Raw genomic sequence first — 13,792 nt, 5'->3', positions numbered from 1 at the left:
AGGTAGAAAACAGCCCACAAAATGCTCAAAACTCTTACAAGGAATGAGTATTTATTTTTCTTTTCTTTTTTTCGAGACAGGGTCTTGCTGCAGACCAGGTTGGAGTGCAGTGGTGTGATCAGAGCTCACTGCAGCCCGCACCTCCTGGGTTCAAGCACTCCTCCGCCTCAGCCTCCCAAGTAGCTGGAACTGCAGGTGCGCGCCACCACGCCCAGTTATTTTTTTTACTTTTATTTTTGTGGGGTCTCACTATGTTGCCCAGGCTGGTCTCGAACTCCTGGGCTTAATCGCTCTTCTGGTCTCTGTCCCCCAAACTGCGGGGATTAGAGGGGTGAGCCACCGCACCCGGACGTGAGTCCCTATTTTCCTGGAACGAACATCGCATTTCATCTGACAAAAGGACAGTTTCAGTTTCCTCCTCTGCAAAATGGGCTGGGGGTGGAATTCCCATCTTGCAACCGAGAATTCCCTGATAATAAACGTCGAGTGCCGCAGGCGGTTGAGGCGCAGGAGCCCACCCAACGGGAGCAGCTCACTGGGACATTCAGAACAATCTGGAAAAGTGGGCATGGGCAGCCCTAGACGTCATCCCCGGACCCCACTGCCCAGCAGCGCCCGGACGCGAGCGCTGTCCGTGTCCCAGCACCGAAGTCGGCGTTTGGCCGCAACGCCCCCAGGCCCTGCTCCTCCCACGCCGCCGCGGAGCGGATCTTCCACAGAAACTACACACAAACGTCCGTTCCGAGAGCGACCTGCTTTCTCTGAAGGCGTCGCGGCCAGAGCTCGCCTTCCTGTAGCTCCCAGGCCGGACGCCAGCTCTCTCCTAGCAACCGCGGCCTCTAGCGACAGCCGCCCGGGCACCACAGGAACCCTCTTCGCCTGCGCGGAGAGGCGCGGGTACGTGACTTCCGCTCGCGCGCGGCGGAAGTCAGGGGGCGGGGCTCGTGTGGTGGCGTCACGGGGCGGGGCCTCGGGTGGCGGGAAGAGGAGGCGCGAGAATGGAGGTGGAGGCCGTCTGTGGTGGCGCGGGCGAGCTGGAGGCCCAGGACCCTGCCCCTTCTTCCAGCAAGGCTCCCGGCAGCGCCGGCCACTACGAGTTGCCGTGGTGAGGTCCCAGGCCGTAAAGAATGGGCGCATTTGGATGTGAGGGTGGGCGAGTGGCGGCCCGTGCTCTGGAGAAACTCGGGGGGCAGGGGCTCGTTTTGGGGGATCCCGAGGGAGGAGGAGACCTCGGGTGGCATCGAGATGATTTCAAGAAGGCGAGGGACATGCATCGAGAGTGGCCGGCCTAAACTCTGCGAGCGGAGTCTCGCTCACAACAATGCTTATGACAATTAGGGCTATCCCAGGTGGCCACCTACTCTGACCTAGTTGGTTTTTTCAAAAGTTTTTGTGGATAGTAGTGTATGACCTCGTGTTTTTAAAAATCTCGGTCTTTTAAAAAAATTGATTACGTGTTCAAAATATTTTGACTGTTAGGTTCAATAACATTTACATTTGAAAATTTTTTTTTTTAATCGAGACGGGGGTTTTGCTCTGTTGCCTAGGCTGGTGTCCAATTCCTTGGCTCAAGTGATCCTCCTGCCTCAGCCTCCCAAGTAGATGGAACTACAGGCATGCAACACCATGCCCAGCTAATTTTTTTGTTTTTGCAGATGGAGTAACACTTTGTCACATAGGCTGGAGTGCAACGGTGTGATCTTGGCGCACTGCATTCTGCATCTCCCGGGTTCAATCAGTTCTCCTGCCTCAGCCTTTCTAGTAGCTGGAATTAACAGGTGTGTACTACCACACCCTGCTAATTTTGTATTTTTAGTAGAGACTGGGTTTCACCATTTTGGCCAGGCTGGTCTCGAAGTCCTGATCTCAAGTGATCTATCCGCCTCGCCCTCCCAAAGTACTGGGATTACAGGCATGAGCCACTGCGCCCAGCCTAGATCTACGGTTTTTGTCTAGCCAGCCATGCTGTATATTTGGCACATGTCTGCAGAAACTGGCAGGTAATCCTTGCCTGGCACGGTGGCTCACGCCTGTAGATCCCAGCACTTTGGGAGGCTGAGGTGGACGGACCACCCAAGGTCGGTAGTTCGAGACCAGCCTGACCAACATGGAGAAACCCCATCTCTACTAAAAATACAAAATTCTCTGGGCCTGGTGGCGCATGCCTGTAATCCCAGCTACGCGGGAGGCTGAGGCATTAGAATCGCTTGAACCCGAGAGGTGGAGGTTGCAGTGAGCCAAGATCGTGCCATTGCACAAGAGCGAAACTCTATCTCAAAAAAAAAAGAAACTGGCAGGTAAGGGATGAGAAAGGAGCTTGGCTGCACCCATGTTGTCACACCAAATGATGTCAGCGTTGTGTGTGCTGGGCCTCTTGTGACGGGCAGACGGGGTTGCAGCACGGTGTCCCGTTTCTCCAGATGGCCTGTGCTGGCCCTGCTCCAGCAACAACGGGTGTTTCTCTGCTGTAGCAGGTTTGAAGCCTTTGCTGTACAATTCTCATGCCCTTAACTTTTCAAGTGGCACTTGGGCATCTTAATTACATTTTATTTATTTATTTATTTATTTATGAAACAGGGTCTCACTCTGTAGCCCGGGCTGGAGTGTAGTGGCCCGATCTCAGCTCTCTGCAACTTCTGCCTCCCGGGTTCGAGCTATTCTCGTGCCTCAGCCTCCCAAATAACTGGGATTACAGACGCACACTACCACATCTGACTAATTTTTGTATTTTTAGTAGAGATGGGGTTTCACCATGTTGGCCAGGCTGGTCTCAAACTCCTGACCTCAAGTGATCCACCCACCTCAGCCTCCCAAAGTGCTAGGATTACAGGCGTGAGCTACCGTGCCCGGCTGGCATCTTATTACATTTAAAACCTGGAACTGTTTGGCATAGTTGTACTGAATGTATGTAATTTTCCAACAAAGCTCTCAGGATGACCCTTAAGTGCTTTTTGTGGGGTAGTGTGAAGATAACCATGTCAGCATTTTTATGCATTTTCTTAACAGGGTTGAAAAATATAGGCCAGTAAAGCTGAATGAAATTGTCGGGAATGAAGACACTGTGAGCAGGCTAGAGGTGAGTGGCTGTTTTTTGTTTTTTTGTTTTTTTTGAGACGGAGTCTTGCTCTGTCGCCCAGGCTTGAGTGCAGTGGCGCGATCTTGGCTCACTGCAAGCTCTGCCTCCTGGGTTCAAGCTATTCTCCTGCCTCGGCCTCCCCAGTAGCTGGGACTGCAGGCACGCGCCACCATGCCCGGCTAATTTTGTATTTTTTTTTTTTTTTTTGAGACGGAGTTTGCTCTGGGGCCACCCAGGGCTGGAGTGCAGTGGGCCGCCCCCCGGATCTCAGGCTCACCTGCAAGGGCTCCGGCCTCGCTGGGTTTAACGGCATTCTCCCTGCTCGCGCCTCAGGCGCTCCGACGTAGCTGGGACTAGCAGGCCGGCCGCGCCTCGTCACCGCCGGCCTAGTTTCTTTGTAATTCCTTTTAAGTCAGATGGACACGGGTTGCTCACCCGTATTAGCCCAGGATGGTCTCGATCTCCTGACCTCCCGTGTCGCGCGTCTCGGCCCATCCCAAAGTGGCTGGGATTCACAGCGGCTTGAGGCGACCCGGCCAGCAATCTTTTTGTATTTTTAAAATAGACGATGGGGTTGCACCCGTGTGGCCCCAACATAGATGTTTCACCGTGTTGGCCAGGCTGGTCTCAAACTCCTGACCTCATGATCTGCCCACGTCGGCCTCCCAAAGTGCTAGGATTACAGGCGTGAGCCACCATGAGCGGCCTTGAGTAGCTTTTTTTTTTTTTTTTTTTTGAGACGGAGTCTCGCTCTTTCTCCTGGGCTGGAGTGCAGTGGCCGGATCTCAGCTCACTGCAAGCTCCGCCTCCCAGGTTCACGCCATTCTCCTGCCTCAGCCTCCCGAGTAGCTGGGACTACAGGCGCCCGCCACCTCGCCCGGCTAGTTTTTTGTATTTTTTAGTAGAGACGGGGTTTCACCGTGTTAGCTGGGATGGTCTCCATCTCCTGACCTCGTGATCCACCCGTCTCGGCCTCCCAAAGTGCTGAGATTACAGGCTTGAGCCACCGCGCCCGGCCTTGAGTAGCTTTTTAAAAGATGACCTAAGGCCAGGCGCTCACACCTGTAATCCCAGCACTTTGGGAGGCTAAGGCGGGCGGATCACTTGAGGCCAGGTGTTCGAGATCAGCCTGGGCAACATGGTGAAACCGGTCTCTACGAAAAAATTTAAAAATGAGCTGAGTGTGGTGGCACGTGCCTGTAGAGTCTGAGGTTCAAACTGGGCGTGGTGGCAAGTGCCTGTAATCCCAGTTGTTCGAGGCCAAGGCAGGAGGATCTCTTGAGCCCAGGAGTTTGACACTGCAGTGAGCTTTGATCACGCCACTGCACTCTAGCCTAGGTGACAGAGTGAGACCCTTACTTTGAGAAACAAAAAGAGTTTGGGCTTCATAGTGAGGGCAGGGAGGAGTCAAGGATTTCAGTTAGGTAAAAATGTTTTAATAGGGCCGGGTGAAGTGGCTCACACCTGTAATCCCAGCACTTTGGGAGGCCAAGGTGATTGGATCACCTGAGGTCAGGAGTTCACGACCATCCTGGCCAACATGGCGAAACCCTGTCTCTACTAAGAATACAAAAAGTTAGGCAGGCCTGGTAGTGGGTGCCTGTAACCCCAGCTACACTGGAGGCTGAGGCAGGAGAATCGCTTGAACCCGGGAGGCGAAGCTTGCAGTGAGCCAAGATTGCGCCATTGCACTCCAGCCTGGGCAACAAGAGCAAAACTCCATCTTAAAAAAAAAAAAGGCCGGGCGCGGTGGCTTATGCCTGTAATCCCAGCACTTTGGGAGGCCAAGGCGGGCAGATCACGAGGTCAGGAGATTGAGACCATCCTGGCTAACATGGTGAAACCCCATCTCTACTAAAAATACAAAAAATTAGACAGCCTGGTGGCGGGCGCCTGTGGTCCCAGCTACTTGGAAGGCTGAGGCAGGAGAATAGCGTGAACCTGGGAGGCGGAGCTTGCAGTGAGCCAAGATCACGCCACTGCACTCCAGCCTTGGTGACAAAGTGAGACTCCGTCTCAAAAAAAAAAAAAATAGAAAGAAAAAAGCAGTTTTAGTAAGTGTTTAGGAAAGTGGTTGTGGTTACAGGATGGGAAATGGATTCGAATGGGAGCATGGAGATCACTTAATGGCCCATTGATAGCAATCAGACAAAATAATGAGAAAGTGGTAGCAGGGATGGAGTGAAGTAAAGGACACTGGAGACGAAGAGGAGGATGGTGAAGCCCTGGTAATTGAAGTACCCGGGGTGAGGATGAGGCCAAACCAAGATGATGGTGACCTCAGCTTCGTGGCATGGACAGTCCCTGGTGGGAAACATGGGTGGGGCCTCAGGTTTGTACAGGAGAATGAAGTGTTCAGTTTTGAAGATGCCCAGGTGAGTTCCTGTAGTCCCAGCTACTCAGGAGGCCAAAGCAGGAGGATCACTTGAGCCTGGGGATTCAAGACTGCAGTGAGCCTTGATCACACCACTCCACTCCAGCCTGGGTGACAGAGCCAGACTGCATCTCTAAAAGAATAAAAAGAACTTGAGGTGGATGGGGCATCCACGTGGATAAATTTGTAGCCACGTTTACTACACGGGCTGTGTGGCTGGGGAGATTCAGCTCAAGCCTACAAATTAACCGGGTTTTGTGTTTTTTTTTGTCCTTTTTGAGACAGGGTCCCACTCTTGCCCAGGCTGGAGTGCAGTGGCGCAATCACAGCTCACTGCAGCCTCCACTTCTTAGGCTCAACTGATCCTCCCATTTCAGCCTCCCGAGTAGCCGGGAGTACAGGCGCACACCACCACACCTGGCTAATTTTGTTTATTTTTTGAGGAGACAGCGTCTCACTATGTTGCCCAGCCTGGCCTCTAACGCCAGGCCTCAAGTGATTGTCCTGCCTTGGCGTCCCAAAGTGCTAGGATTACAGGCATGAGCCACTGTGCTCAGCTGAGTTTAACCTGCTTGTTTGTTTTTTCTTCTGTCTTTTTAATCTGGTCATCCAGAATCGAGTTTTAACCAGTTTTAATGATCGTTCTCGCTGTAGGTCTTTGCAAGGGAAGGGAATGTGCCCAACATCATCATTGCGGTAAGTACCCAGCCCTGGGCCTGTTGAGTGTCTCCGTGTCTCATCCCACTACGCGTTGAAGTACTTTTTTGTGAATAGCGCTCCCTGCCTGGAGAGCCCCTTACCATTCCTATGGCAAAGGGAAGCATTTCTTTCAAGTTAGTTGGAAGGCCTGGGGTTGGTTGCTGTATTTTTTTTTTATTTTATTTTTCCCTGAGACGGAGTCTCACTCTGTCACCCAGGCTGAAGTGCAGTGGTGCAATCTCTGCTTGTGGCAACCTCTCCCTCCCGGGTTCAAGCAATTCTCCCACCTCAGCCTCCTGAGTTGTTGGGATTACAGGTACCTGCCACCACGCCTGGCTAATTTTTTTGTATTTTTAGTTAGAGACGGGGTTTCGCCATGTTGGCCAGGCCGGTCTCGAACTCCTGACCTCAGGTGATACGCCTGCCTCAGCCTCCCAAAGTGCTGGGATTACAGGTGTGAGCCACTGCGTCCGGTCAGCTGTGTTGATCTGTGTGTGCTGTGTGTGGGATGCGGGGGTCAGAGGGGACAGAGGAACATGCAGCAGTGAGCAGAACTCAGGAGCTATCTGCGGTCCTTCTGGTGGTTTGTAGTCTTTACTGGAGATCTCGTTCCCAGGGCCCGCCAGGAACCGGCAAGACCACGAGCATTCTGTGCTTGGCCCGGGCCCTGCTGGGCCCGGCACTCAAAGATGCCGTGTTGGAACTCAATGCTTCAAACGACAGGTAGGTCTTAGAGTCAGACCTGCAGGGGGGCGGGTGCTCTGCACTGACAATTGTTACAGAAACAGCCTTTCTCAGCACTGGGTTGTATTCGAAGTTGGCCTTGCCAGCTATGTGATTTCCTCCACCCCTTCCCAGTGAAAGAGCATTGCTCACTTGTCAACTTGCTGGTTTATTATTTTTTTTCTTGGAAATTTTCAAAAACTTTTTCTCAGCTGGGCATGGTGGCTCACACCTGTAATCCCAGCACTTTGGGAGACCAAGGCGGGTGGATCACCTGAGGTCAGGAATTTGAGACCGTCCTAGCCAACATGGTGAAACCCCATCTCTACTAAAAATACAAAAATTAGCTGGGTGTGGTGCCGGGCGCCTGTAATCCCAGCTACTCAGGTTGAGGCAGGAGAATCGGTTGAACCTGGGAGAAGGAAGTTGCAGTGAGTCGAGATCGCGCCATTCGTCACTCCAGCCTGGGTGATGAGCAAAATTCCATCTCAAAAACAAAAAACCAGTTTTTCTCTTTTTTTCAAGTTAAAAATTTTTGTAGAGATGGAGTGTTACTATGTTGCCCAGGCTGATCTCAAACCCTTAGCCTCGAGCAATCCTCCTGCCTCAGCCTGCTAAGTTGCTAGGACCATAGACACATGCCACCGTACCAGCTTTTTTTTTGTGGAGATGGGGGTCTCACCATGTTGTCCAGGCTGGTCTCGAAGTCCGAGACTCAAGCGATCCTCCTTGCTTCAGCCTCCTGAGGTGCTTGGATTACAGACCTGAGCCACTACACTGGGATGTTCAACCAGTAAATATAATGCAGAATTCCAAAATGTGAAAAAAAACCCCAGATCTGAAACATTTCTGGTCCCAAGCATTAGGGATAAGGGATACTCAAGCCTGTATATTTAAAGTGTATGTAAGGCTGGCCAGGCATGGTGGTTCACGCCTGTAATCCCAGCACTTTGGGATGTTGAGGCAGGTGGATTGCTTGAGTCCAGGAGTTTAAGACCAGCCTAGGCCGGGCACGGTGGCTCAAGCCTGTAATCCCAGCACTTTGGGAGGCCGAGACGGGCAGATCACGAGGTCAGGAGATCGAGACCATCCTGGCTAACATGGTGAAACCCCGTCTCTACTAAAAAATGCAAAAAACTAGCCGGGCGAGGTGGCAGGCGCCTGTAGTTCCAGCTACTCGGGAGGCTGAGGCAGGAGAATGGCGTGAACCCGGGAGGCGGAGCTTGCAGTGAGCTGAGATCTGGCCACTGCACTCTGGCCCAGGCGACAGAGCGAGACTCCGTCTCAAAAAAAAAAGAAAAAGACCAGCCTAGGTGACAAAATGAAGCCCCATCTCTCTGTATAAAAGTAAAAATAAAGTGTACTGGAGGATGTGTATAAGTTAATATACAAATTACCATTTCATATAAGGGGCTTGGGCATAAGTGAATTTTGGTGTCTGAGGAGGGGCCTAGCACCAGTCCTCAGGAACACCGAGGGATAGCTGCATATTGTTTAGTCTTTGATTCTTCAGTTTGGGAAAATGTGTGTAGGATATTGGCATCTGAAGATTCATAGTCTGAGATTTTGCTTATATGATCAGTTTCACCATCAGCAGAGTCTAGAGTGTCGCTATTGGTGTCTCTGCAGTTCTTTTCTTTTCGGTTCTTTCTTTCTTTCCTTTTTTTTTTCTGAGGCAGAGTCTCGCTCTGTCACCCAGGCTGGAGTGCAGTGGCACGATCTCGACTCACCATAACCTCCTGGGTTCAAGCGATTCTCGTGCCTCAGCCTCCGGAGTAGCCAGGAGTACAGGAGTGTGCAGCCACGCCCAGGTAATTTTTGTATTTTTAGTAGAGATGAGGTTTCGCCATGTTGGCCAGGCTGATCTTAAACTCCTAGCCTCGAGTGGTCCGCCTACCTCAGTCTCCCAAAGTGCTGGGATTACAGGTGTGAACCACCATGCTTGGCCTACATTGCAGTTATTTTCTGATTCATCTAATAATTAGGAAGAGTCCTGTCAATTTTTTTCTCTTGCCTGTTGTGGGTGGAAAATGAAAAATTTTGAATTCTTGGCTGTGGTCAGTGAAAGCTTACAAGATAACAAAGGTGGTGTGTTTGCACTTCTGTTATATCTTTTGAAAGATAATATGGTATCTCAAGCAATGCAGTTAAAAAACTGAAAGAAGAGTATTTTTTTTTTTTTTTTTTTTTTTTGAGACAGAGTCTCGAATTATTGCCCGGCTGGGGTGCGGTGGTGCGATCCCAGCTCACTGAACCTGGGAGGCAGAGGTTGCAGTGAGCCAAGAGGGTCACTACTCTCAAGCCTGGATGACACAGCGAGACCCTGTCTAAAAAAAAAAAGTGTATATTTTCTTTGTTCTTTGAAAGAACTCCAAGAAGGAACAAATGCATAAAATCTCAATCCTTATAAATAGTTATAATTGCCCCCCCAAAAAACTCAAAAATGGAAATTGGGTCTTGCAGTCCCTGATATACCGATTGTTTAAAAGTCCTCGTAGGCTGGGCGCGGTGGCTCAAACCTGTAATCCCAGCACTTTGGGAGGCCGAGACGGGCGGATCACGAGGTCAGGAGATTGAGACCATCCTGGCTAACACAGTGAAACCCCGTCTCTACTAAAAAATACAGAAAAACTAGCTGGGCAAGGTGGTGGGCGCCTGTAGTTCCAGCTACTCAGGAGGCTGAGGCAGGAGAATGGCGTAAACCTGGGAGGCGGAGCTTGCAGTGAGCCGAGATCCAGCCACTGCACTCTAGCCTGGGCGACTGAGCGAGACTCTGTCTCAAAAAAAAGAAAAGTTCTCGTGAAGGCAACTGAATTTGTCTCAGAAGGTGCCAGTAAAATCTTGTTATTCTTTCAGGGGCATTGACGTTGTGAGGAATAAAATTAAAATGTTCGCTCAACAAAAAGTCACTCTTCCTAAAGGCCGACATAAGATCATCATTCTGGATGAAGCAGACAGGTAGAGTGCTTTGCCAAATATATTTTGACCTTGATCTCTAAATCTCTTTTTGGACTTTATTCAATCAGGATAAAAAGCACTTTTATGGTAGATTTGCTTATATCTTCAACAAGCAATTTAATAGGTGCCTGCACCTTAAATCTTTTCTTTATTAAGTAACTTACAAACATTTGTCTAAGATAGTCATTCATGTAATGTGCTGGTTTTAGCATCTCTTACATTAATAATTTAAATGAAGTGTTTTTTGTTTTTGTTTGTTTGTTTTGAGATGGAGTTTCTACCTGTCACCCAAGCTGGAGTACAGTGGCGCAATCTCTGCTCACTGCAACCTCCGCCTCCCGGGTTCAGGCAGTTTCCCGGCCTTAGCCTCCCGAGTAGCTGGGACTACAGGCACCTGCCACCATGCCCAGCTAATTTTTGTGTTTGTATTTGTATTTATTTATCTATTTATTTTTTGAGACAGAGTCTCGCTCTATCACCCAGGCTGGAGCGCAGTAGCGTGATTTCAGCTCACTGCAACCTCCGCCTCCCAGGTTCAAGTGATTCTCCTGCCTTAGCCTCCCAAGTAGCTGAGACTACAGGCGCACACCACCACGCCCAGCTGATTTTTGTATTTTTAGTAGAGACGGGGTTTCGCCACATTGGCCAGACTGGTCTCGAACTGCTGACCTCAGGTGATCTACCCACCTCGGCCTCCCAAAATGCTGAGATTACAGGTGTGAGCCACCGTGCCTGGCCTGTAAAATTTTTTACTGTGGTTAAATGGACATAATTAACCGTAACATAAAATTTACCATTTTAACTATTTTGAAGTGTACATTTCAGTGTTTCAGTGGCATTTAGTACATTTGCAATGTTGTGCAACCATCACAACACTGTGGTTGGTATAAATGAAGAATCTGAGTCCAGGCTTGGTGGCTCACACCTGTAATCCCAGCACTTCAGGAGGCCGAGGCAGGCGGATCACCTGAGGTCAGGAGTTTGAGACCAGCCTGACCAACATGGAGAAACTTTGTCTCTCCTAAAAATACAAAATTAGCCGGTATGGTGGCACATGCCTGTAATCCCAGCTACTTGGGAGGCTGAGGCAGGAGAATTGCTTGAACCCGGGAGGCAGAGGTTGCTGTCAGCTGAGATCACACCGTTTGCACTGCAACCTGGCCAACAAGAGCGAAACTCCATCTCAAAAAAAAAAAAAAATTGAAATGACCTTAAAAAAAGAATATAGAACCCTAACCCTATAACGTTGTTTTTTGTTGTTGTTTCTGAGACAGGGTCTCACTGTGTTGCTCAGGCTAGAGTACAATGGCACAATCATAGCTCATTGCAGCCTTGAACTCCTCGGCTCTAATGATCCTCCACCTCAGCCTCCCAAGTAGCGGAGACTACAGGCTTGTGCAACTGCAACCAGCTTTTTTTTTTTTTTTTTTCTCCCCTAGAGGCAGAGTCTCACTATGTTACCCAGGCTGGTCTCAAACTCCTGGCCTCAAGTGATCTGTCTGCCTCAGCCTCCCAAAGTGCTAGAATTGCAGGCATGAGATGCTGTGCCCGGCGAAATAAATTTTTTTTAGGACCAGGCACGGTGGCTCACGCCTGTAATCCCAGCATTTTGGAAGGCTAAGGTGGGCGGATTGCTTGAGGTCAGGAGTTCGAAACCAGCCTGGCCAACACGGACACCCTGTCTCTACTAAAAATATAAAAATTAGCCAGATGTGGTGGCACCCAGGCTGGAGTGCAATGGTGCCTGTAATCCCAGGTACTAGGGAGTCTGAGGCAGGAGAATCGCTTGTACCCGGGAGACAGAAGTTGCAGTGAGCCGAGATGGTGCCAGTGCAATAGTTTGCTGTGTTTTTATTTATTTATTTTAGTTGGAGTCTCACTCTGTTACTCAGACTGGAATGCAGTGGCATGATCTTGGCTCACTGCAACCTCTGCCTCCTGGGTTCAAATGATTCTCCTGTCTCAGCCTTGCGAGTAGCTGGGACTACAGACGTGTGCCACCACGCCCAGACAATTTTTTTTTTTTTTTTTTTTTTGTATTTTTAGTAGAGTTGAAGTTTTGCAATGTTGGCCAGGCTGGTCTTGAACTCCTGATTTCAAGAGATCTGCCCACCTCGGCCTCCCAATGTGCTGGGACTACAGGCATGAGCCACTATGCCCGACCATTAATAGCTTGCTTTATTTCTTCTCTTTTTATACACTATCAATGTTTACATAGTTGAGATCATAATATATATAATTTTTGTATCCTGGTTTTTCCTTTTAATGTTACAGGCCGTGCTCTGCATTATGGTAATCTGGTAAACAGGCTTTTTTGTATTTTTTAAAAATTTTTTGTAGAAATAGAGGTCTAACTATGTTGCCTAGGCTGGTCTCAAGTGGTCCTCCCGCATCAGCCTCTTGAGATGGGAGGATGGCTTGAGCCCAGGAGTTCGAGGCTGCAGTGAGCTATGATCACACCATTGCACTGCAGCCTGGGTGACAGCAAGAACCTGTCTCTTCGGGCGGATCACGAGGTCAGGAGATTGAGACCATCCTGGCTAACAGTGAAACCCCGTCTCTTCTAAAAATACAAAAAAATTAGCTGGGCGTGGTGGCGGCCGCTGGTAGTCCCAGCTGTTCGGGAGGCTGAGGCAGGAGAATGGCGTGAACCCGGGAGGCAGAGCTTGCAGTGAGCCAAGATGGCACCACTGCACTCCGGCCTGGGCGACAGAGCGAGACTCCGTCTAAATCAATCAATCAATCAATCAATCAATTGAGCGAGACTCCATCTAAATAAATAAATTAATTAAAATTTAAAAAGAACCTGTCTCTTTAAAGAAAAAAAGGAAAAAGGAAGAAAGGAAAGTAGGCAGCTGGTGTCATGACTCTTCTCTTGAATTTGATGTCATGAAGGGCTGGAGAGGAACCGATTCCCACAAGTGTGATGGCAGCCACTCTAGATGGTGGTTTTCGTGAATTTCATTTGAGGGCTGTTCTGATGCTGTGGGTACTAAATGCAGTTTGCACAGTCTTTGAGAGAGCGGCCTGCGGGTTTTAGCATTAGAGCAGTGGCCTATGTACTTCTGATGAGACCCTCATTTGGAACGCTGGGCGTTTCTCTGTCCTGAGTTTTTGTGTACGGAGCGGTTTGTGTCGCACGGGCCCTGGGTCCCACTTACAAACCTGTTTTTCTTCTCAGTATGACCGACGGAGCCCAGCAAGCCTTGAGGAGAACCATGGAAATCTACTCTAAAACCACTCGCTTCGCCCTTGCTTGTAACGCTTCGGATAAGATCATCGGTGAGTGGGAGCTTTGGGTGGCTGGGGGTCCACGTGGTGCTCACCTGGGCTTTTTTCTTTTTTATAGACATGGTCTCCCTCTTCACTCAGGCTGGAGTGTAGTGGTGCCATCACAGCTCACTGCAGCCTCAAACTCCTGTGCTCAAGTGATCTTCCTGCCTCACCCTCCCAGCAGCTGAGACCACAGGCCTGTGCCACCACACCTGGATTTTTTTTTTTTTTTTTTTTTTTTTTTTTTTTTTGAGGCAAAGTCTCACTCTGTCGCCTAGGCTAAAGTGCAATGGTGCAATCTCGGATCACTACAACCTCCACCTCTGAGATTCCAGCAATTCTTGTGCTTCAGCCTCCTGAATAGCTGGGATTACAGGCCCATACCACCACACCCAGCTAATTTTTTTTTTAGATTAGAGGTGGGGTTTCACCATGTTGGCCAGGCTGGTCTCAAAACACCTGACCTCATGATCGCCTGCCTAGGCCTCCCAAAGTGCTGGAATTACAGGTGTGAGCCACTGCACCTGGCCTCGCCTTGGCTCATTAGCACTGGAAGAGTAGGGATTTTTTGATTGCATAGCATGGGCCAAGCACTGTGTAATCAAATTTTTAAATTTATATTTTTTTAATTGACATTGTAATCAACTTTTAAATTTAATCTTTTTTTTTTTTTTTTTTTTTTTTTTTTT

General features: G+C 49.5%; 1 protein-coding gene across 1 annotated transcript in view; it reads left to right on the top strand.

Annotated features, from left to right (window-relative positions):
* Positions 1–928: 928 nt before the first annotated feature.
* The window catches only part of RFC2 (replication factor C subunit 2), a 26,815-nt gene continuing 13,951 nt past the window's right edge, over positions 929–13,792 (top strand). The window contains exons 1-6 of the mRNA XM_017867336.1: positions 929–1,105; positions 3,007–3,076; positions 6,105–6,146; positions 6,766–6,872; positions 9,729–9,830; positions 13,012–13,112. Coding sequence (XP_017722825.1) covers positions 999–1,105; positions 3,007–3,076; positions 6,105–6,146; positions 6,766–6,872; positions 9,729–9,830; positions 13,012–13,112 — 529 coding nt within the window. The 5' untranslated portion in view covers positions 929–998. The remainder of the gene's footprint in view (positions 1,106–3,006; positions 3,077–6,104; positions 6,147–6,765; positions 6,873–9,728; positions 9,831–13,011; positions 13,113–13,792) is intronic.

This window comes from Rhinopithecus bieti, unplaced genomic scaffold (assembly GCF_001698545.2).
Source record: "Rhinopithecus bieti isolate Rb0 unplaced genomic scaffold, ASM169854v2 scaffold_3858, whole genome shotgun sequence".
NCBI classification, from domain to species: Eukaryota; Metazoa; Chordata; class Mammalia; order Primates; family Cercopithecidae; genus Rhinopithecus; species Rhinopithecus bieti.
The sequence above is the reverse complement of the archived record's forward strand: the minus strand, read 5'-3'. Positions and strand labels throughout refer to the sequence as shown.